The 24,824-nt window shown below is 43.4% G+C and overlaps 1 protein-coding gene across 1 annotated transcript in view; it reads left to right on the top strand.

The window, feature by feature from the left end:
- LOC145409653 (uncharacterized) overlaps positions 1 to 24,824 on the top strand; it is a 91,816-nt gene that overhangs the window by 52,178 nt on the left and 14,814 nt on the right. The window contains exon 3 of the mRNA XM_080280005.1: positions 19,074 to 19,907. Coding sequence (XP_080136131.1) covers positions 19,074 to 19,907 — 834 coding nt within the window. The remainder of the gene's footprint in view (positions 1 to 19,073; positions 19,908 to 24,824) is intronic.

Genomic DNA, 24,824 nt, shown 5'->3' with positions numbered 1-24,824 from the left:
CCTACACCATCTACCACAACTACCACAATTCCTACACCATCTACCACAACTACCACAATTCCCACACCATCTACCACAACTACCACAATTTCTACTCGATCTACCACAACTACCACTATCCTGACACCATCTGCCACAACTACCACAATTTACACACCAATTAACACACCTCGTACACCCTAAGTACCACAATAATACCACATCTTATTTAGCTGCCAAAATATACACCTTATCTACCACAGTTACCACATATTTACCACAACTACCACAACAACCACCACAATTACCACACATCATTATTACAACCACAGTAACTAACGCAACTACCACAAATCACAAATGTTCCTTTCACCCTAACTACCACAACTACCACCCTACCACAACGACCACCCTAACTACCACAACTACCACCCTACCACAACTACCACCCTAACTACCACCCTAACTACCACAGCTACCACTATTATGAAAACTGCAAAAACTACATTGATTATCACAACTTTCAGAGCTACCACAATTTCCAGCTACCACAACAACCACAACTACTAAAATCACCAAAATTTACAGGAATGACAAAACTACAACTACTTACCACAACACGACTACAACAACTACCAACATTTCTACAACCATCCTACCTACCAAAATTACAACAGCTGCCTGGTCTACCACCGCCACCATTGCCATATCTTCACCACAACTACCACCACAACCACAACTACAATAACCACCACAACCACAACTGTCACAACTACGACCACACCCACAACTATCACCACAACCACATCTATCACCACAACCACAACTACCACCACAACCGCATCTATCACCACAACCACAACTACCACCACAACCGCATCTATCACCACAACCACAACTACCACCACAACCGCATCTATCACCACAACCACAACTACCACCACAACCACATTTATCACCACAACCACAACTACCACCACAGCCACAACAACCACACCTATCACCACAACCACATCTACCACAACTACCACCACAGCTTCAACTACCACAACTACCACCACAACCACATCTATCATCACAACCACAACAACCACAACTACCACCATCATCAGTAATGTCAGGTCATAATTTGTTTAATACTCAGATAAAAGGTATATTTCCTGCCTCTCTCTCTCTCTCTCTCTCTCTCTCTCTCTCCATAATGTGTACCTATCCATTTTTCTTTCTTCTCTTTCGTCTCTGTTTTTTTCTTTCCATCAATTACTCTTCCCCCTTTCCTTTCCTTTTCTTTCCTTTCCTTTCCTCTCCTTTCCCTTCCTCTGTTTCACCTCCCATCTCTCTCTCTCTCTCTCTTTCTCTGCCACCACAGTTAATTATCGTAATGTTGTTCTGCTGAATGTAACGTTAGCAGAAAGAGCAACGACAAAAGCAGCAGCAACAGCAGCAGCAGCAGCAGTAGTAGTAGTAGTAGTTATAGTAGTAGTGGCAGTAGTAGTAGTAGCAGTAGTAGTAGTAGTAGTAGTAGTAGTAGTAGTAGTAGTAGTAGTTGCTGTTGTTATTGCTGTTGACGTGTTTAATGTTGTTTATTGTTCCTATTAGTTGCAAAAATGTTACCGTTTCTATTGAAATAATAATAATAATAAAACAATAATAATAATAAAAAAAATAATAATAATAAAAATCACAAACCCTCCATATGGCATCACTCAGCTACTCGCAGCATGTCCAAGGGCGAATTTTATTTTGCTTTCTTTATTACATTTAGCTGGCCAGCCAATAATGAATAAAGTTTGCGTGTAATAATTAATGTAATACCGGGATGCAGGGAATTAGCCAACGTGGGGAGCGTTGTTAGTGTCCTTGTTAATGATGATACGTTTATTGATTGTATTGCTCTTGTTTGTTGCTGTTATTGTTGTTGCTTTTATGGTTATTGCTACTGCTGTATTGGTGAAGCTACTGTTGTTGTTTTAGTGGCATGAGTTCTTCTTCTACCGATATAGATGTAGGGACTGTTACTCGTTGTTGTATTCTGGTATCGTTGGTTTTGGTATAAAGCACACACACACACACACACACACACACACACACACACACACACACACACACACACACACACACACACACACACACACACACACACACACACACAAAATCACTCTGCAATATCTGTCCCTTCTGATAAAATTAGATCCGTTCATTTCGAGATGCCTGGACATACTGCATTTGAAAGACACACTGAGGAAGACAGTTCCAGAGTTGATTAGTTGCATACACGAAAGAGTGAGAGTACCGGTTGATTCTGCATAAGAGAACTGGACAGAAATTGCTTAAGACTCCATAATTGGACTCTTGCTGCGTGTCCGACGTAATGGGGGTGTAATGCATGCAGAGCTCAGAACAACAGTGGTTACAGAGCCAAGAGGGACGTATAACATTTTGGAGAAGAGAGAGATTTTAAAGGGAATCAATGAGAGGAAGAACGATTATGAGATGAAAAGTGTATAACATCATCCTGTATAACAGTGCTGGATGAGGTGAGCCCCGCGCACATGAAAACTGTATTGTGTATAATGACGAATAAGGACCTGAAAAAAGTAAGCAGCTGAATGAGGCTAAAGAATGCACAGAGACGGTTCAGCACACCCAACCTCTGTGAAGCTGCTATTGTAAGAAAAATTGTGTGATATTTGCAAGAAGGATAATGAGTAAAATAGGCACCTGGTACTGTAATTCGAGAGACGACAAAAAAATGTGTTTTGTTCTTGAAAGTAAAGGTATATTCGTGTGAAAGACTATGTGAAGGTGAATGGTGGAGGGACCTTCATCATTATTATCATCATTATTAACTTCATCATTAGTAGACTTACCACTATTATCATCATTATTATCTTCAGCATTTGTACACGTATCATTATTATCATCATTATTATCCTCGTCATTAGTACTCTTATCATTATTATCATCATTATCTGAACAGGTTATGAGTTGATCGTGCTACACTGTATAAGCACTTTCAGTCCATATATGTCATTCTCTGCATTATTACACTGTTGTTTTACTGCCGGTATTAGTTAAAAGACGGCTAGGATGATAATGATGATAATGATGATGATGATAGTGATAATGTTGATGATGATGATGATGATGATGATAATGATGATAATGATGATGAAGATGATGATAATGATGATGATTTTTTTTTTCCTGGTCAGTTTCCGTAAATTAATACTTGGTCTCTTAAATTAATGTGTAAAATTCCTCATCTCCGTGGCTGCCAGGTAAATCTTAATTATTTATACTCTTTCATCATCGCCAGATCATTTATTAAATAGACTCTCTTCGTCTATGGGTTTAAATCAGTGTCCAATAACCAGCTGACGGAGATGTAATTCCTGTATTTTGTTCCTGATGCCAGTACTATCAGTGTCAGTGCCACCACCATTACCACCACTATTAGCTCTGAAACCACCACTACCACCACCACTACCACCACACCAAATCACCATTATTAGCTCTGAAACCACCACTACCACCACCACTACTACCACACCAAATCACCTGCCGTCACAACCATCATCATTAACATCACTATCAACACAACTCTTTCTACCAAGGCAACTACCGCTATCATGATTACTACTATCACCATCAAAACAACAATATTAGTACAACGACCACCATTACTATCACTATAACCACTGCCATTACTACCACCACTACCACTATAACCACCTTTAAAGCACCACTACTGCTACAGCTGCCACTACCACAATTACCACTACAACCATCGTCTTAGCACAGTTACTGCCACTGCCACGACCACCACTACTCCAGCAAAGCACTACCACGACCACTACTAACAATACCACCACCATTACCACCACCACCACTGCTACCACCATCACCAGCAAAGCACCATTCCTACCACTGCTACAACCACCACTGCCACCAGTACCACCGCCTCAACCACATCAATCACTGCAACCATCACAATCACCAGCAAAACATCATTACTACCACTACTACCACCTCCAGCAAAGCACCACTACCACCATTACTACTACCATCATGACTACGACCACCACCATCACCAGCAAAACACCATTACTACCACTACTACAACAACCACCCCCACCAATATCACCTCCACTACCACTACTACCACCACCATCAGCAGCAAAGCACCATTGCTACCACTGCCACAACTACCACCACCACCAGTACCACCACCACTACCACCATCATTAGGCCTCTTTCATAAACAACAGCCTATTAGAAGGGTAACATCTCCCCCTTACCTCCCTCCCTCCCCCTCCATACCTCCCCTCCTTCCCTCCCTCATTCTCTCCATTCATTCCCCCCCTTCCTAATTTCCACTTCCCTTCTCCCCACTTCTTCTCATTTTATTTGTCTATTCCTCTTCTCCCAACATTCTTCCTCTTCCTTGTTCCTTCATTTATCTATTTCCCTCATTCCTTCCCACTTCATTCCTCTTCCCACTTCCTTTTCTTTCCTACACTTCCTTCCCTCGTTCTCTTATCCTTCCTCCCTTTCTTTCCATCTTTCTTTTTGCAAACATATATTATTCTCCCATCCATTCCCTCCTCATTCTCTCTCTCTCTCTCTCTCTCTCTCTCTCCTTATAATTCCTTCCATTTTTTCAAGTCTTTCTTACATATTAAATTTCCTTCCTTAATCCTATTACTTCTTACATTCTCTTCCCCTCGTTCACTCCCTCTCTATTCTCTCTCAATTTTTCCCCTTCTTTCTCCATCTCCCTCACTTTCTCTCCTTTCTCATTCTCTCTCCCTCCTTCTCATCCATCCATCTCTTACCTCCCTCCAGTTCCTCTTTCTTCCACTTTCTTCTTCATCATCCCATATTTCATTCTTCCTCTCACTCTGCCCATATCTGTGTCTCTCTTACCTCTCTCTCTCTTTTTTTCTTTCTTTTTCCTTTTCTATCTTCCCTGTCTTGATTTTAGTTATTTTCCTTCCTTCTTTACTCCCTCCCCCACTCCTTCGTTTACTCCTTTACTCTATTCTTTCTTCCTTCTTCCTTATCTCTTTCAGCTTCCTCCCTCCATTCTTCCCTCTTCTATTAATCTTCTGTTTCCACACTTCCTACCTCTCTACTCTTCTCCCTCCTTCTCTTCGTCTCTCTCCTCCTTCCTTTCTCTTCCACCTACTCTCTCTCTCTCTCTCTCTCTCTCTCTCTCTCTCTCTCTCTCATTTCCTCCAACCTTTCACCTCCCTTTTCATCCTTCCTGCTTATGCCTGTCTTGCCTCCCTCCCTCCCTCCCTCCCTCCCTCTCGCCATCCCTCTCCCTTCTCTCCCTCCCTCCCTCCCTCCCTGCTATTAAAAGGGAGGGTGGATGAAATAGGGAGTCCTCTCTCTCCCACGCTTACCCTAGCAACTAAGGGAGGGAGGGAGGGAGGGAGACAGGGAGGAATATAGGAGAAAGAAAAGAGGAAGGGAGAGAAGGGAGAAGGGAAGAAAAGGAGGGAGAGAAAGAGGAAAAAAGAGGAGAGAGGGAGGCAGGAAGGGGAGGGAGGAATATAGGAGAGATAAGAGGGAGAGAAAGAAAGGAGAAGAAAGGGAAAGACATGGAAAGAGAAAAGGAGGGAGGAAGGGAGAAAGGGAGCAAAAGGAGAGAAAGGGAAGAAACGAGGGGAGAGGGAGGGAGGGAGAGGAGGGAGGAACACAGGAGAGAGAGGAGTGGAAGGGAAAGAAGAGATAAGGAGGAAAGACAAGGAAGGAAGGAAGGAAGGAGGAAGGTGTAGGAGAAGGAAGGGAGGGAGAGGAAAAAGGAAAGAGAAACAGAGGAGACGAGGAGAGAGGAAAGGAGGGAGATAGGAAAGAAGGGAGGGGGAAGGGAAGACGGAGAGAAGAAAAAGGAGAGAGGAGGACAGAGGGAAGGATGGATGGCAGGATATAAGGAAGAGGAGGAAGAGAGGGAAAGGAGGGAGATAAAGAGGAGAGACATGGAGGGAGGGAAGGCAGGATACAGGAGGAAGAAGGGAGAAAGAGAAAGAAGAAAAAAAGAAGAGGCGTGGAGAGAGAGAGAGAGAGAGAGAGAGAGAGAGAGAGAGAGAGAGAGAGAGAGAGAAATGGGAGATGAAGGAAACAGGAGGGAAGGAGGAAGAGAGAGAAAGAATTAAGAGAAATAAGTGGAAGGAGAAGGGAGGGAAGGAAGGGAGAGATGCAGGAGATAGAAGGAAGAAAGGAAGAGAAAGCAGAGAAATAGAAAAGACGGAGAGAGAGGGAAGGGAGGGAGAAGAAAGGTATGGAGGGAACGAAGGAAAAGAAAAGGGAGGGACGAGAAGAGAGGGAAGAAGAGAGGGATGGATAGAATGAAGAGAAAAAAGAGAGAGATGGAGGGAGGGAGGGAGGGAGAAGGAAAGGAGGAGAATACAGTAAAAGAAAGGAGAGACAAAAAGGTAACAGAAAGAGCTGAGGTGAGGAAAGAGGGAGGAAAGACAGGAGAGAGAGAGAGAGAGAGAGAGAGAGAGAGAGAGAGAGAGAGAGAGAGAGAGAGAGAGAGAGAGAGAGAGAGAGAGAAGAGGAAGAAAGGAGGTATGAAGGGAGGGAGACAAAAGGAGCTAAGCAAATGAGAGAGGGAGAGAGTAAGGGAGGATGATCAGAAGAGAGAGAAGAGGGAGCAAGAGAGGCAGAAGAAGGATTGAAAGTAGGAGGAAAGGAAGAATGGAGGAAGAAAAGGAGGAAAAGAAGAAATAAAGAAGGGGGAAAAGGGGGAAGGGAGAGAGGGGATGGAAGGGAGAGAGGAAGAAAGAGAAGGAGAGGGGAAGGGAGAGGAATGAAGGAAGGAGGGAAATGGAATAGGGTTGGTGGAAGGGAGAAGGACAGAGAGAAATGGGAAATAGGGGAAAAGATGGGAGAGAGAAAACAAAAGGGAGTGATGGGTAATGATGAGAGAGAGAGAGAGAGAGAGAAAGAGAGAGAGAGGGAGAGATGGAGAGTGATGGTGAGTTATGATGGTAGGGGAGGGTGAAAGGGTGATAGAGCAGAGTTAGTGAGGTGATATCTTTCCCCCCTTTCTCTCTCCATCCCCCCTTCTCTCTCTCTCTCTCTCTCTCTCTCTCTCACCTAGGCTTCCTTTTTCGTAATTTCTCTCTCCTTATTTTTTCTCATTCTCTGTTCTTTTTTAGTTTTTTTTTTTTCTGCCCGTCTCTCCCCCTCTCTTTCTTTCTCTTTATCATATTCCTTTTTCTTCTCTCTCTCTCTCTCTCTCTCTCTCTCTCTCTCTCTCCCGCCCTTCATAGGCTGCTCTCGCAAATTTTGATGAGGCCGTTTAGTTGCCAGGCAGCCATTTTTAAGGAGGGAGGGAGAGAGAGAGAGACAGAGAGAGAGAGAGAGAGAGAGAGAGAGAGAGGGGGGGGAGGGGAGACCATGTATTTATCTCTAAAGACTCTCATCATTCATGTTAATCTAGTTAGACAGGTAGATAGATGAAGACAGATAGACAAGTAGACAAAGAGACTGATAGATAGATAGATGAACGGTAGACAGGTCGATATAGATGGATATAGAATGGTGTATATATTTGAGTGTGTGTGTGTGTGTGTGTGTGTGTGTGTGTGTGTGTGTGTGTGTGTGTGTGTGTGTGTGTGTGTGTGTGTGTGTGTGTGTGTGTGTGTGTGTAGGAAGGACAGTATTGGTTATATTGGCTGCTATACAACTGGCTAAGCATAGCAGGGCCAGGCGTGCTGTACCAAATCCCTGATCTTATCCTCTGCCTTTCACACAGAGTACACAGTCACAGTTACACAGTTCAAGGCGGGAGTTTTAACTATAAAAAACCACAGCTAGTATTTTCCGACTTCGCAACTGTTTAAAATCTGGAGTCTTTTTTGGAAGGGGGGAGAGGAGGGGAAGTTGTGTTTTTAAGATTAATATTCACCCCTGGTTCCAATTGTGAGGTGTGTGGTTGGTGTATGTGTGAAGATAAACATATAAGAGTGTACAAACACTTCTTTATGGATCCTAAGCTTTGGAAAGTTTATTAACACAGCCCCCTAAGGTAAGACACTCACGCTATAACTCTGTCACACTCTTGTTTATTCTTACCACTTGGCTGTTGATTAGTGGGGATAATTCCAGACAGCTTTAAAATGAGACAGGTACCCCCGGCTACGGAAAAATGTGTACCCAGGCATAGAGTTTACAGAAGGTGAAATATAGGACAGCTGAAGTAGACAGCGGTATGGTGTAAGTTTGGTCATTTGACTGTTACGGACAAGGCGTTAACTTGAGAGCGTCCAACCAACTGACTCAATGGCAGTCGGTGGGGCTCGAACCCAACACTCCGTGCGTCCTCCAACAGTGGGCCCAGCACTAAACCAGCTGAGCTACCGAGTCTCGGAGATTGACAGTTAAAGGACCCCACCCCCCTCCACTCCTTGACAAATCCAGTGGTGGCGGGCCGAAGACTATACTATTTCTGCTCTGATTTGGCCTGGAATTGTTATCTCTCCATGTATACGAATGGGTGGGAGGGAAAAAGAGGAAAGAACTTGAGTTCTTTATTTCTCTAAAGTTTCGGGCAACACAGAGCCCATGCTCAGAGAGACTGAACAGTTTTGTTCAGTCTCTCTGAGGATGGACTCTGTGTTGTCCGAAAAATTAGAGAAATAAAGAACTCAAATTCTTTCCTCTTTTTCCCTCCCACCCATTCCTACCCATGAGTCAAAATGAACCAAGCTTATCTCTCCATCTCAATGCTGAATTTTAATAATAGTTTAACAGCATAATATGATGTTAGGAAAAAGTGTTATGGAAAAGATTACCTATCTCAAATAATCCACAAAATTATTAAAATTGGGATCAATTTGGTGTAAAAGAACTACAGTATAGTTACTTCTCATGTTACAGTTCTTGTTGGCTTTATTGTGAATGGTTATATTCACTATACTTGCTTTACTTTAATTTGGTCAAAAATTACATCCCCCTGTCTTGAATGCCGAGATAACACTAGAAAGTGATGCTATAGTCGCGACAGCGAGAGGTGGAGGAGAAGCGCCTCCCTCAGGAAGGAGTGAGGAAAAGGCCTTCCATCTCTCGTCCCTGGTTGGATTCTACAGAGATGAGCAGAACAGGAAGGTGTGACAGTGCTTATATATCCGTCTATTACTGTCACCAAATTGATCGCCATTATTCGAAGCTTTAGAATATTACCTATGGTATATCACAATACATACAGGTGTGCATGTTGATATTCTAGATTATGAAAGTCTAGTAAAAAATATATAAGGAGTAAAACGTTAGAAAAGACATTATAGTGCTCATCATAAGCTAAAATCAGGGAGAGAGAGAGAGAGAGAGAGAGAGAGAGAGAGAGAGAGAGAGAGAGAAGAATACAGAAAGAGAAACACGTGTGCTTTGAGGGAGTGGTAATGACAAGATCAGGTCCACCGGGACATACTTGTCAATCCTAAGCCACTTTCTTCAGTCTCCTACCCCGTCGCTCCGGAAGGCGTACATGCATGCATTCAGACATACATTTATACAGACAGTATGTACACAAGCACACGTTCGAGTATATATATATTTCATTTCATCTCACCAGCCGTTTGAGTGTCCACTGCAGGACCGGCCTGTCCCGACTGAAGTGGGGACGATATAGCCAAAGGCATGGTAATGGTAGGGGTAAGGATCCATGGACACTGTTGTTGTCAGTTTTAACCCATTCACTTAAAAATCGTTCTTCTAAGATCGTTCTTGCTCTTTGATCGTTCTCAGAATAAATTGTTTATCCTTGGCTGATCCTCAACCCCTCCACCGGTTCTTATTCGACTTGGATCAAAACTGTGACTTAACCTTGCCCTGTGACCGTGAGCTTCACCCTATTGTCCTCAGAATTGAGTCTCGTCGTAAATTTCAACTCTTCCTCCAAGTTTTGTCAAAATTGATCTTTGCCCTGTGACTTTACCTTTGGCCGATTAGTCTCATAACCGGGTCACTTCTGCCTTGTTTGACTCTGAGCTCTTCCACCAACTTTGGTCCTAATCAAATTAAACTTGTTTGAGTTCACCGTGTTCTGCGACCGTGATCTTTGACCAATTATTCTGAACATCAGATCACTACATCCGTGGCTGGCCTTCGACCCTTCCACCAAGTTTGAGCTGAATCGGATAAAAAATGTTTGAGTTATATTATTTACACACACACACACACACACACACACACACACACACACACACACACACACACACACACACACACACACACACACACACACACAGCGATACAGCACACCCCAGCACTTCCACCCAGGATGGAAGGATGTTCTCTGGCTAAAGAATAAGATTATCTTGACAAAGTTGCCCCACCCCCTTTGCAGCAGTGGTTGATATTACTGCAGGAAAGGAATCTCCGTCTCCCTTCCTCTCTCTCTCTCTCTCTCTCTCTCTCTCTGAACACACCAGTTACTGTCCTTTGACACCCTCTCTCACTCCCTGGTTGCCTCCCTGACTCACTCCTTGCCTCCCTTTCATCCCACACTGACTCATTTTCATTTCCTCACTGACTCACATTCTTTCCCTCCTAAGTTTTTTCTGATTTAGTTAACCTCTCTCTCCCTGAATCACATACCTTCCCTCCCTCCCATCCTGACTCACATATCCTCCACCCTTCCCTGAGTCACATATCATCCCTCTCTTCCTCCCTGACTCAAATATCTTCCCTCCCTCCCTCCCTGACTCACCTATCTTCCCTCCCTCCCTCCCTGACTCACATATCCTCCACCCTCCCTGATTCACCTATCTTCCCTGCCTCCCTCCCTGACTCACATATCCTTCACCCTCCCTGACTCACCTATTTTTCCTCCCTCCCGCCCTGACTCACATATCCTCCACCCTCCCTGACTCACATACCTTCCCTCCCTGACCCACAGGTCCTCTCTTCCTGACTGATACTCTCCCTCCCAGACTAAGATATCCTCCCTTCCTCCCTGACTCCCATACTCTCCTTTCCTGACTCATATACTCTCCCTCCTTGATTCACATACTCTCCCTTTCCCCTGACTCACATACCCTCCCTTCCTGACTCATATGCCTTCTTTCCCTGCCCTACAAACCCTCCCTTCCTCCCTGACTCATTTAATCTCCCTTCCCCCTGACTCACATACCCTCTCTTCTTGACTCATATGCCTTCTTTCCTTGACTCACATATCGTCCCTTCCTTCCCTGGCCAACAAACCCTCCCTCCCTCCCTCATTTACTCACATATCCTCCTCCCTGACTCACATACTCTTCCACACTCCCTCCCTGATTCACACATACCCTCCCTTCCTGACTCATCTACACCCCCTTCCCTGACTCATATACCCTCCCTCTCTGACTCATATACCCTCCCTCTTGACTCACCTTCCCTTCGTCCCTGATTCAGATACCCTCCCTCCCTGATCACACATCCTCCCTCCCTGACTCATACCTTCCTCCCTGACTCAAGGCCTTCTTTCCTGACTCGTTGGTCTATCCTCTGACTCGTGATCTTTCTTTCCTTCTCTCTCTCTAGGCACCCGATAAAAATTTCATGGAAGTAGCATCATGACTTCTTTTCATCACAGATTTTGCTGTTCAGTATATACCATATATATATATATATATATATATATATATATATATATATATATATATATATATATATATATAATGATGTAATATACGAAAGTACTCACTGTCGTTCCTTTCATTTCTCCTGTTGTTATTTTGCATACATATCTTCACGGTGAAGTTTCTGATATATATATATATATATATATATATATATATATATATATATATATATATATATATATATATATATATATATATATATTCCGAACTCTAGTAATAACAGGAGCACTTAAAGTTATTGATGTATATAATTTAATTTCTCTCTCTCTCTCTCTCTCTCTCTCTCTCTCTCTCTCTCTCTCACACACACACACACACACACACACACACACAGCTTCAATGGAAGTTATGGTCATTTGGGTTAGAATATATTAAAGAAATTATTAATAGTCGTAAATTATACAAGCGTAGGATAAATCAGTGGAACACCGAGGAACAATTTACTGTATTTTGGGTTTTGCCGATGAGTGTGTTGTGGGTCATGGAGGGATAAAACGATGACCTTCAGGCGCAAAGTCGATATTATTGCGAATACGAAAGAGAGTATGGCACGCTCCACACCTTCCCTGTAAAGCTGACTCATGTATGATCGCACGTCACTGTAATAGTACTACTAGCAGCCTCGCAACTCATGTCTGCCCACTCCACTGTACGCGTCGCAAAGTAGTTCCTCAAGAATCGCCTAATTATGTTTGTAAAGTGGATTGTGGCGCTCTTACTGTTGTTGTGTTTCAACGGAAAGGATTTTTAGTACTAAATCATGAGTACTTAATGTCACGAGCTTAATAATAACTGCAAATTTGTATTCTCACGACAGCAAGTCATCTTTAGTTCAGACAATCCTTAGAAGCTCCTGCCTGATGACATCACAAGAAGGAGGAGCAAAAATAATGACGTCAAGTCGTGACGAGCTGGAGGCGGAGTCTAAGTTATGACGTTTCACTGAGGGCGGGCGGAGACTTGTGGGCGGGGCTTGAACGAGGAACCTCGGATGGCTTATTTCTGCGGCGGCTGTGGAAGCGCTCGCGTTTAGTTGATGTGTTGACGCTACAGGGGTAGCACGCACGTTGTGTAGGACTCGCCCACCCCCTCTTACCTCGCACGGATTTTTACTTCAAGAACACAACAACCTGTATAGACTTGGCTATCTCGAGTGACACGTCTGAACTGTGGATAAGCTTCTCTGGAAGGTGTGTAGTCAATCAGAACTGCCAGAAAACAAGGTAGTTTAACCGTTTAACGAACTGAAATGTGGAAACTTTGTGTATCACCAGTCTGCCTGTGACAACCAGAGTTTGGTAGACAGTGTTGTGTGTGAAGATAGCAACATGGATAGTGCAAGGACTGAATGCAAGCTTATGCAGTGATGCAGCATCCTGTCAGCGTGATCGTGGTTGACAGTGTGTGTGTGTCTGTCTGTCAAATACCCTGCCACACCCTCCACAGCCAACTGAGGAATAAGTCCAAATCTTTAACCGTTGTATCGTATCTATTCATTAGTATTTTCTATTCCCTTGTCATTTTTATACATTGACAGTTGTGAGGTGGAAAACTAGTTGGTGTAATTAAGACTAGATTTCGAGAAGTAACATGCTGTCATGTCTAACGGTTAAATCATAACGAACTAATTGCATGGCTAAATAGTGGGCTGCTATCGCTTGACGTTAACTTAGTGTTAGCTGAACCGTTGCATCGCCAGAGTACCCATTTTGAACCGTTCAGTTCATGGTTCATTTTATAATACTATAAGTGCCAGCATATAGAGTTTGATATAAATTAATCCCCCCCCCAATTTTTTTGTTTTTTTTTTAGTAAGCCGGGGACGTATTTAGTAAATGACACCTAGTGTGTTGCAGCTTCAGTGATTCATCCATAGGCCTTCTCGAACAGTCTGACATCTAGTTAGTGGTTCCTATTTTTAAAACTTGCGGTGAGTAAGCCCGTCTAGAAGTTTCTACAATGAATAGTTGGTTTCTAAAGTTTAAATCAGAGTTTGGATGCTTAAAAAAAAAAAAATAATAATTGAGGCAACTGCAGGTATAGTTCTGACACGTCGGGTCAACACTATAATTTCTCGAGAATGTCGGTTGGAATTAGTAATTTCATCAAATTTCTCAGTTATTGTGGGTGTAAACTTTTGTCATCAAATAAGAATAGTTTGGACATGTAGTTTTATTCATTGTTTTGCTTTGTATTTGGGTTATATCAGTTTCGGTAGCTAATTTGTGTTTGTGCGGTAGATGTTTCATGTATGCCACTGTGACTGCCGGGTTTATCATTCAGATTACTCAGCGGTTGAAGCTACTGATGCTTTTGTCACTAAATGGGGATAGTAGTTGATTTGTAACAACTGGGCAGTACTAGTATTTAATTCGGTACCGGTAACATCGTCAGACAATCTGTTAAATTTATTACGGTTACACAGTTTATCCGTACTCATGAAATGTTGCCTCAGTGCTGTTTGCTCGATATTGCCAATCATTTTAACTCGGATTTATCACGCTAAAGTAAAACCCATGTACTGTACAGTAGCGTACTTTCCAACATCATGAGGGAAGGGAGCAGCCCTGACCAGCTTTAAATATATTGTCTGGTAATTTGAAAATCTGCGTAACTTTCAGATTGATCGAGCATAAACTTACGGCTTAAACATACCAGGTACCTGGTTTCTTAGCCCTACCAAATTACCAGCCTGCTGCCTCCAACAGCCGTAGCTAGTATGACATGCCTGCCTACACGCTAGAACAGGCTTAACTACCAGTCACTTTCGGCAAACATAACTTCCAGAGCCCTGAAAGCTAGTAACTTCTACCTCAAACTTTTTCGGCACCTCAAATGACAGGTCCCATTCTCACCGCCCTGCCAGTGGTGTTCAGTAACTTCCTCGCAGTTTTGAGGAAGCGTTTGGAGTTTCTTACCAACTTTTGGGTTGCAGCTTGGGCAGGATAGCTTGTCTGCAGTTCGGCTTTCAGCAGCGTTGGATTTTATAAACGTGAAAAATGCATTAGGAGTATCCCAGTTTTATGGCCCATTATCGGTTACTGACATTTCGTTGCTTTTAGTGGCCATGGCTAAATTTTTGGCCAAGCTTCCTTGAAATTTGCGTTGTCAATTTCTTCTTCAAAGTGCTGGTACTGCTATTAACTTTGTTTCTTCCTTTCCATTTCCTTTTCGTGCTTAACCGAGAGTAGCCCAGCCTCGGGCGAACGGGTGATTTATTTCTTGCCCTTGGGATGGTTTTTTGTCGAATTCCCCGGATGTTATGTAAACACAGTTATGCACAGTTATGTTAGTTTTTTTTTTTTTTTTTCCAGCATTTTGCACCCTTTTTTCAGTAGTCTCTCTCTCTCTTTTTTTTTTTTTTTTTCTTTTTTTAAGAAGTTTGAACTGGCCAGTTCATTTTCGGTAAATGCCATAGGCTGTTGTAGTAGCCTACGGTACGGTACCGGTGCCGTACACAGTTTAAAACAAAAAAATGTTCGGAATATAATTAACTCTTGTAATCCTATGCTTGCCAATTTTGATTTTTTTATTCAACCTTGGAAAACGTCTGTTCAAGAAATGAGTGATGTTTATGCCTTCCAGTATGGCAAGACTTCGTGAGCATATTAAAGTTGTCTGGAGACTGCAAAGAACATAATGATAGAAAGAAAGGGGTTATCGTGGGAAGAATGCCGCCTGTTAACTAAAGAGTGATACGATATAGGGGAAGGGGAAAAGATGGGGAAAGGAAAATGATGGAGTTCCAAGGTGTGTGTTCAGAGAGATGGGAGGTAACGGGCCAACAGCTGAGGCAGGGGAGGGAGATAAGAAGGGGAGGAGGAAGGCTGAGAAGGGAGGGAAGAGTGGGAGCGAGGTTATGAGGGAGAGGGAGGGAGGATGGAGAAAGAAGACAGAAAGGAAAACAGTGTAAGGACAAATAGAAGGAGAAACTGGAAGTAAAAAGATGGTTGCAAGATTGAGAAGAAAAGAGGATCAGAGTGGAAGAAACAAAATAGAGGGAGAAGGATGGAAAGGGAAAGAAAGGTTGAGGGAAAAGATTGTGAGGTGGGGAGAAAGTGATAACAAGGAAAGCCCACATGAAGATAAGGCCAAGTGGAGAAAGTTGTGATCGAAAATGGAATGGATGCTTGTGATAAGAGACATGATAAAGACGAAGGAAATGACGGAATTGAGAGGAAAAATGAGATGGACTGGTGGCCAAAGAAAGCATGATATTGAGAAACTTGTAAACTTAAGAATGAGTTCTGTGAAGAGGCAAGGTGGGGGATTACATGGAAATAAGTGGTATGTGAGCGAGGAAGAGAGGGTGGAAGAGGGGAGGATGGAGGGAAGAGGAGGGGGTGGAGGGAAGGGAGTGGAAGTGGAAGGAGGCGTATATTTGCAGTAGTTTTTATTAGCTTCGATGTCAGCCCCTTTTTTCCATACTGCATCAGAATGCATAAGGTAGTTGATATCGAATTAATACAGATATATAATTGCTCTTAACTCCAGCATTTTCGTTGTTTATTTGCCCGTTAATGCACCCCCCGCCTCTCTCTCTCTCTCTCTCTCTCTCTCTCTCTCTCTCTCTCTCATGACATTGTGATGTGCAGTTTTTTTCCCAGTATGTGTTTGCTTGTTTGTACGTAGAGATCTTGTGTGATAAGCTCAGTTTTCCTGTTAGTGTTAACTTGTACGGTACTTGCTGCAGTATTACTTAAATTTTGTACTTTATGCCTGTATACACAACCTTTATTGACGTCATAGTACATTTGCAACCACCCAGATGATTATATTCTGCTCTGTTCCCTCATAGTAAGGGAGTTAATAAAGTACCAGTCACTTAGAAGCCTGCGACGTCGAATAAATTTGTCTGGAAATGCCAAGAATAAATTATGATGGAAGAAGACGTCATCGGTTTATCCCTTCAGCCCGTGGACACACCTGATGTTTATTTTTCCTCTCCAGATGATGATATTCACCTTCTTTGTGTGTGTGTGTGCCGAGCTGGAAGAGTTAGTTTCCATTAGCTGCTTCAGAATTATCACTATTTGTTGTAATCGAGTGAAATCGTCTGGTAGCAGCAAGAATAAAGGCGTCATAATACCGGTATGTGTTCCCCCCCCTCCCCATTTTCGACACTCATTTTCTTATTTGTATTTCGATTTGCACTCTTCTGTTCTTATTTACTTCCGTTTCCTGTCTTTCATTGCTCTGTCGTATAGCCAACTCATATATATATATATATATATATATATATATATATATATATATATATATATATATATATATATAGTATATGTATGTATATATAAGATTTTCATACGTATCTATAACGGCTGAAGAGTCACACTATACGTATCTATACTTCCTCTCTCATGAGGTGGCCAATTCATCCTTATTTACTTCTGTTTCCTCTGTTGTCTTTCTTCCTGCATTCATTGACTTTCTTATTTACTTCGTATTTCCCGTCTTTTCTTCCTTCGTATGTTTATCTTGGTTGTCCTTGTGCTCCCCCACCACAGTTCCCCAAGAGGTGGTTGGAAGGAGGATGGTGGGTGAGGTCAGGGCCCTTGCGTGGGGGAAGCGGATGAGGGGGGAGAAGCGGAGAGGAAGGGGAGGGAGAAGAGAGACGGGGAGGCAGTGGGTGAGTGGGAGGGAAGGAGGGAGGTAGGAGGTAGTGGGTGAGGGGAGGGAGGGAGGAGATATTAGTTACGTGGGAGGGGGGAAGAGGGAGGGGCGGGTGGCGTAGGGGAGGGATAGGAGGGGGAAGTGGGGGAGGGGCCGGAGGCGTAGGGGAGGGTAGCTTTGGGGAGAAGGGGTGGGGAGAGAAGCGACAGAGATAGTGGGACGGTAGTGCGTGGGAGGGGGAGGAATATGTGACTTATGAAGAGGGAGGGGAAGGGGGATAATGTAAGAGTGGAGGGGAGGAAGACATGGTATTCATTTTGGCACCTACATGCAGTCTGAGGTCAAGATTGCCACTGCTATCTTCTCGTTCGTCGTTTTAACATCTTCAATACGTTGACGTATTTATGTATTACTTACCATATCTGTTTATTTATTCGAGTAATACCAAGTTACCGGTAATGAGGGCGGTAGCGAATCCCCGCAGGATAAAGTACCAGTATTATTGTAGCCTAACAGAGGAATGGAGAAAATGTGTAGGCGAGGGAGGAGGAAGGAAAGGAATGAGGAAGCTGTAACTATGAAGAAAGACTACGATACATAGTACATAAAAGGATGGTAGTAACTGATACTGGGCACAGATTTTGGTTCCGCATATATCAAGGATCTTTATCAGTTTGCAGGATAAACAGCTCACTATTACAATTTACTAATAAGATTTTTTTGTTTCTTTGTCACTTAGATTACTGGCTGTGAAGGGTATGGCAGGTATACGAGGTAGGATAACAGTTTAAGGAAAAAGCCTTGGTGTGAATGAGGGAATATGAAAATGTATGGTACCATAGTAAATAAGAGGAAAGGAGACGGGTAACATAAAACGTGAGAGGAAAAAATGGCAACGGAGAAAGGGTAATAGGATGACAGGGGAATGATGAATGAAGAGAAAATAAGGATGATGTGAAAGAGGAATATGATGGTAGGAGGAAGATGGTGATGAGAGGAAGAGCATGAAGGCAGTGACCACCACCATCATACTCTTGGCACGCACCCTGGTGATAAAAACCCAAAAAGTGAACATTCTCTCCTCTCCCTTGACGCTGTGCTGACGTTGCTTTGTGGATGGTGTGGTGAGAGAGAGAGAGAGGACTTTGTGTGTGTTTGTGTGTATGTGTGATGTAGACTTTCATATATCAGTGTGGCTGTTTAAGTTTATTCATGCTTGTTAAATAAGTTATGGTGGGGTATCTTCGTGTGGATGTACTGTTTATATTGTCACACCAATGGTATCCTATCATTAAGCAGATATTTTTAGTCTCATCGTAAATATGACTGTATTGTTGCAGGAAATTGTGTGTGTGTGTGTGTGTGTGTGTGTGTGTGTGTGTGTGTGTGTGTGTGTGTGTGTGTGAACTTTTCAGGATACGAGATCCCTTAGAGGAATGAAAGAAGTGAGAAGATGTGATTGTCGTCGGGGAGATAAACAGTGTGAGTGAGAGACGGAGTCAAGAGGTTTGGTTGGGTATAATTAGAACGGCATTGTGGGGACGCATAGTATGGGGGGTGTCAGCATAAGGAAAATAATGGTGTAAATTAATGGCAGGAGTAACGATAAAAGTTTATGACGCTGAGTGCACTTGTATTGGATTATTGATGTGTGGCTGAGTAATTAGTATGAATAACTATGAATGCCAGGAAGAATGGGTGTAAAAAAGTAGAAGCGAATTTGTATTTCTGGTGAATGTGTGAGTAGGTAATAGCTTCTAAGAATTTATACCAGAGAGTGGATGTTAATGTGGGTGGTAAAGTATGATCATTTACTTATCAAATGCACTTTGTGTTTTTCAGCCATGATGGTGGGATCAGGTAGCAGCAGCAGCAGTAGTGGGGGTGAAGAGTGGATATTAGGCCTTCCACACCCTAACCCACTTGGTGACGACCTCTGGATCAAGCTGGAACCCGAACATGAGCCTTCACTCTGCTCCATCACACCCTCCCTCACCTCCCCCACCACAGGCCCCCTCCTTCCCGTCACATTGCCCACACCCCCACACTCCCCACCCACAGAGCACGACTTGGACGACCTGGTGGCATCCATTCCAGAGATCCTGGAGTCCCCCTCTGCCTCACCGCCTTCAGACATCAGCGATATTCTGTCAGATTTAGAGGGCATGGAGACGGGTGGTGGGAATGGGTGGGTGCTGGAACCCTGGTGGGCCCCCCAGCCCACCCCAACTCTAGAAGACTCCATTAAACGCGATATCATGTGGGGAGGCGGCAACTGCTGCAATGCTGTGCTTACTCCAGTGAAGAAGGAGCGATCCCTGTCAGAATGTTCGGCCGACCTTGCACTCAGAGACGCATTCAGACACGACGACTTCTCCGACGAAGAAGAAGACACACTGCCCGACACTCCCTCTGGCACCGACAGTGACTGCGACACCGAGGAGGCGACGACCAAGACGAACATGATCCACCACCACAGTCACAACCACAGCCACCACTACCACAGTCACCACGCGGGTCCACTCAGCAGTACCGTCTATGTGCCACCCCAGGTCAACAACGAACACAACTACTGCGGGAGAGTGCCAGACCCCAACAGTGCCACCGCCATCACTACCACCACCACAGCCACCAGTGCCACGCCACCGCACGGCATCGTCACACCATCAGACACAGGTTAGTTCACGGCATCTCGTCCCATATTCTCGTAAATGTATAGGAGGCCTTCTACCACCTCTTACCTAGCGATTTACTTCTCTGCTAAATATATATCTTTTGATAACACAAATATGATTATTAGTGTACCTTATGTCGTCTTTTAAGGAAGATGTGCCAGTGAGTATCCGAGGGAGATGAGATACAGCTTTATCACACATTTTTACATGTGAACCTCACTTTTTTTTCAACTAAAATTGATTGCCCAGGTGTAGTCTCCATCTTGACATTTCCTTTTTAATCAGTTTTATACTGTACAGCACTTAAATTACCGTACCCTTCAGATATGCCCTTTGTTTAGTGTTCATATATCTAAATTCATTGCATATACTGTACGTAACCTATATTTAACACAGGGTAGCGGTGCCCTGTTTTGTTCATATCGTTTTTGGGTTTCCTTTAGCAATTAATTTTTGGTAAATTAAAACAGGTATCCAAGCCCATAATTTATGATATGCGGTTTGGTGATATTGTTTATCATTAAGTTTCCTCCAATGATGTTTTGTCACAGGCCTCTACAGTTCGCATCATATATATTGTACTGTATGTAACTTATGTTTGTTGATTTGTTTACGCGAGGTTTTTCATATTAAGATGATGTATGTTACTGGTATTTAATACTGTTTTGCAGTCATCTAATGCTACTGTAGTTGCTTTACAGACTACCAGACACCGGTATGTTTTTCATTCATCACTTTTTTTCATTGCGTTCATTCATTATCATTTGTAATTTTTCGTGTATCGCAGCCTAATTATTGTGCAAACTCATTTACGCAACATTTCTTTGTTTTCAGTGCACTTTACGTCATTTCCCCTCTTTGTAATCCATTATTATATTTTGAATTATTTTACGTAATTGTAGTATTTAGTATAATTAAGTCCATTCACTCATTTCTTCGTATTCGCTCTGTATCCTTGAAAATCCTCCTCTATCGCGTTATATATTTTTTTTGTGGCAAGTGGAGTGTTTGGCCGCAAAACCTTGAACCCCCGCGTGTCCTCCGTGCCGGGATGTAAACACGGATCCGCGCGCCATCTGTTGACGGCGACAGGAACTATCCCCCGTCCGCCAGTGTTGCCAGAACCTATTGTATTCCTCATCTTCGATTTTCCCCCATACCTGTATTTTTATTTTTCGTACCTTACGTCTCTCTCTCTCTCTCTCTCTCTCTCTCTCTCTCTCTCTCTCTCTCTCTCTCTCTCTCTCTCTCTCTCTCTCTCTCTCTCTCTCTCTCTCTCTCTCTCAGACTTCACCCCTTCCCCACAAATTAATTCCCCTCCTATCTCCCCACAGCTGCGTTAATTACAGCACCTGGTCTAGGAAAAATGATGCTAGTTGCTGTGAATATTCCCGCGTAGGTAATAGTTATCCGGACTTATCCCGTGGTGGAGGCGTAATGTCTGGGTGGGATGCGTTGATGCTCTTTTCCTTTAACAACTTGGTATTTTTATCCGTTGAATAATCTCCAGTTAACGAGAATTTACAGTAAAATCCTTAAGTCTCTATATGAACCTCCACGCGTAGCTAGTTTTTGTCTTTTTGTCCATTGGGTATTGTCATTTGTTTTTGTGTTTTATTGTATTAGTCATTTGTGGATGTTACATTACGTTTTAATTCAGTTTGCCAGTCTCCCTCTCTCTGCCATCGATGATATCCCTTTCCGGTTCCGTATCATTTTCTATTCCCTTTTCCCTCTTCTCTTCCTACAGTTTTCCTTTCTCACTCTAATTTCTCGCCGTTAGTCCCTCTTATCTCCAGTCATCCATTTTTCTTTTTTCTTTTTCTTTCTTCATCCCTGTGTCTCATTACGGTCTCTCTCTCTCTCTCTCTCTCTCTCTCTCTCTCTCTCTCTCTCCAGAGAAGAGATATGTCCCACGCACCTCTCTACCCTTCCATAATTACTATGGATATGAACTAGGATAGAAGAGGGGGTTGAAGGGCAGAGTAGAGAGGGAGAAGGGGAGGAAGGAGGGAGGAATATTAACAGGGAAGAAGAAAGGAAGGGAGGAGGGTTTTAGAAGTGGAGAAAGGAAGGATGAAGAAAGGGAAGAGGAAAATTAAGTGGAAAGCGAAAGTGACCGGAGAGAGAGAGAGAGAGAGAGAATAATTTCAATGTTGGAGAGGAAGAATTTAGGTGCGTCAGGCTACTTGATAGACGTTTTATTTATTCATCATATTCATAGCCCGTGTCTAGCGTACCCAGCCTTCATAGTTTTAGCCAGTTTGACCGTTAATTACCACCAAAAACGCTAATAGAATTGTCAGTATCTTAAACCATCAGCACAGAACCTAATTCCATTTTTGCGTGAGTTCTGTGAAGGACTTATTCATAAACTCTCATGAGCCAGAGTTATTATGTTGCTTGTCTACTTTTACCGAAACTCATAGCTACCAAACACTTAACGACCAAGCTAGAGTGAATGTTAGTGAACAATACGATAGAAATGATTTTTGACAATATTTCACTGCAATGGATACCAGCTTATCGTAAGAATTGGCTAATACCTTTTGTGAGTAAACGTCCAGATAAACCTCCTCTACTCTAATCTTTTCCCGCGCTGGATGCTGATTGGTGGTCGTGGACGAAGCTGGATGCTGGTTGGTGGACCGCTCCCCCTCCCTCTTAACATCTGCTACCTTGAACGCGGCCGGGAACAGTGATGCCAACTTCGCGGTCGCCCCTTTAACATCGCTATTGATTATTTCCCCAACTTTCGCAAAATTTTCCAGAATCTAGAAGGCTCACAGGCGTTTTGGGGGGAATATTATCTTCGTGTATTTTTCCGTTTTATCTTGACATTGTTCCCGTAAAGGAATGAGATAATGGGTAGTTTGGGAGGTGGGACGAGGTTGAAAAAATCTAGGGGAGTTGAAAGGCGTATAATAGGCGTTTTAGAAGAGGGGTGTGTGTGGGAACGAGTCTTGCTTAGCTGCTACCTTCGTCTGGCTAGTGATATCCGATAGCTCTCTGCCTCCCTTCTTCCCTCTCTCCCTCCCTTCCTTCTTTCCTCCTCTCCCTTCACTCTGCTTCCCTCCATTCCTTATTTTTTCTTTCCCTCCCTTCTTCAGTCCTTCTGTCTTTGCTTCCTTCTGTCATATTTCTTTCTCCCATGTTTCCTCTTCCCCTCTCCTTTCTTCTCAGCCCCCCCCCCTCTCTCTCTCGTTACTCCTTTTCCTTCTTTCCTGACCATCCTCTTTTTCTCTTTCTCACCTCTTCCGTCCCTGTCTTCCAATTTAGCTCTACCTATCTTTCTCCCTTCCTCCTTTCCTTCCTGGCTTTCAAGTCTATCTGTCTTCCAATTTAGCTCTACCTACCTTTCTCCCTTCCTCCTTTCCTTCCTGTCTTTCAGGTACTTCGTAAAAAAACATTTAAATAAGGTACGAGGAAGTGTGTGTGTGTGTGTGTGTGTGTGTGTGTGTGTGTGTGTGTGTGTGTGTGTGTGTGTGTGAGTAATTTGGTGAGTGTCGTCCTATCTCGGCAACCCCCTATGAGAAAAAGCCTAATTATGTAGGTATGTAGACACTTAAATCTCTAAATCCGTACTCCTTCCCTTTGTTAATTCATTTTCCGTACTTTATCTTCCTCCCCTCCCTCCTTCCTTCCTTCTTCCCCTTCCTTTCTTGCCTCCTTCCTTCCCTTCCTTTCTTGCCTCCTTCCTTCCCTTCCTTTCTTGCCTCCTTCCTTCCTTCCCTCCCTCCCTTCCTTTCTTTCCTCCTTCCTTACCTCTCCTTCCTTCCTTCCTTCGTTTCTTTCCTCCTTCCTTCCTTCCATTCTTCCTTCCTTCCCTCTCTGTCCTTCCTTCCCTCTCTGTCCTTCCTTCCTTCCCTCTCCTTCCTTCCTTCCTTCCTTCCCTCTCCTTCCTTCCTTCCTTCCTTCCCTCCCTCCCTTCCTTCCTTCCTTCCTTCCTTCCTTGCTTCCCTCTCTCTGTCCTTCCTTCCATCCCTCGCTTCAATTGCTCCTGGGAATCCTCTTTATAAAGTGTCTGGAGGTCGATAGATAAAAGGGTCCAGTCCATTTTTTTGTGGGCCGCTGCGATAGATAGTGCGAGAAAGCTAAAAGGGGGAATTAGGGTGTGAGATTGAGAGGAGGGAGAGATGGAGAGACAGTGGGAAGGGTCTGGAGAGAGAGAGAGAGAGAGAGAGAGAGAGAGAGAGAGATGGTAGCAGAGAAGAGAAAAGAAAGAGGGAGCAGTGTTGATATAGTTACATGACTGATGAATGGAGTGAGGTTAATAAGACGTGATGCATATGTAAGGACGAAGCTTAATAAAGATTTGAATAATGAATAGGTTAAGCAAGAAATAAACATATGCTTCTACGAAACTGGAAAAGATAATTCAGCGATTTGGAAAACCAAGGATTTGTATTAGGCAAAAGTAAGAAACTCTTGCATAACTCAACGAAGACGGGTGCAGCGGAAAGTAATGATAATGAGTATGTAGGGTAAGTAATGACGAGGGAATGACAGACAAAATATTTTATTGTCTTGTTTGTCAGACACCCAATCCCAGAATTCATGCACGGTGGCAGCCATTGTTAAGAGTCCTGTTCATAGTTGTTTAGGGGCGTTCCTAACACCTCCTAAGATTTACTTTGCATGTTGCACCTTTAACATGTACATTCTTATATATATATCTAATATCGGCGTTGTTTGCTTGATTAACGTTCAAGAGGATAACAAGGTAATATGCAAAACAAATCGCTGAGAGAGAGATGTTAGGAGGTCTCCAGTGGCACTTACATGATGGAAAGCCCCCAGACCTCTTCAGTTCAGTTTACCTGCACTCCCTCCCGCCAGTGAATACTACGCTCCTCCATGTACTTCCCCACTTTATCCACTTACCTCGTTCTCCGTCTTCCTCTCCTCTTACATAATT

The sequence above is a fragment of the Coenobita brevimanus genome, chromosome 82 (genome assembly GCF_032717465.1).
Source record: "Coenobita brevimanus isolate Jiangsu-jjx chromosome 82, ASM3271746v2, whole genome shotgun sequence".
Lineage (NCBI taxonomy): Eukaryota > Metazoa > Arthropoda > Malacostraca > Decapoda > Coenobitidae > Coenobita > Coenobita brevimanus.
Note: the sequence above shows the minus strand (reverse complement) of the source record. Positions and strands in the feature narration are given on the sequence as shown.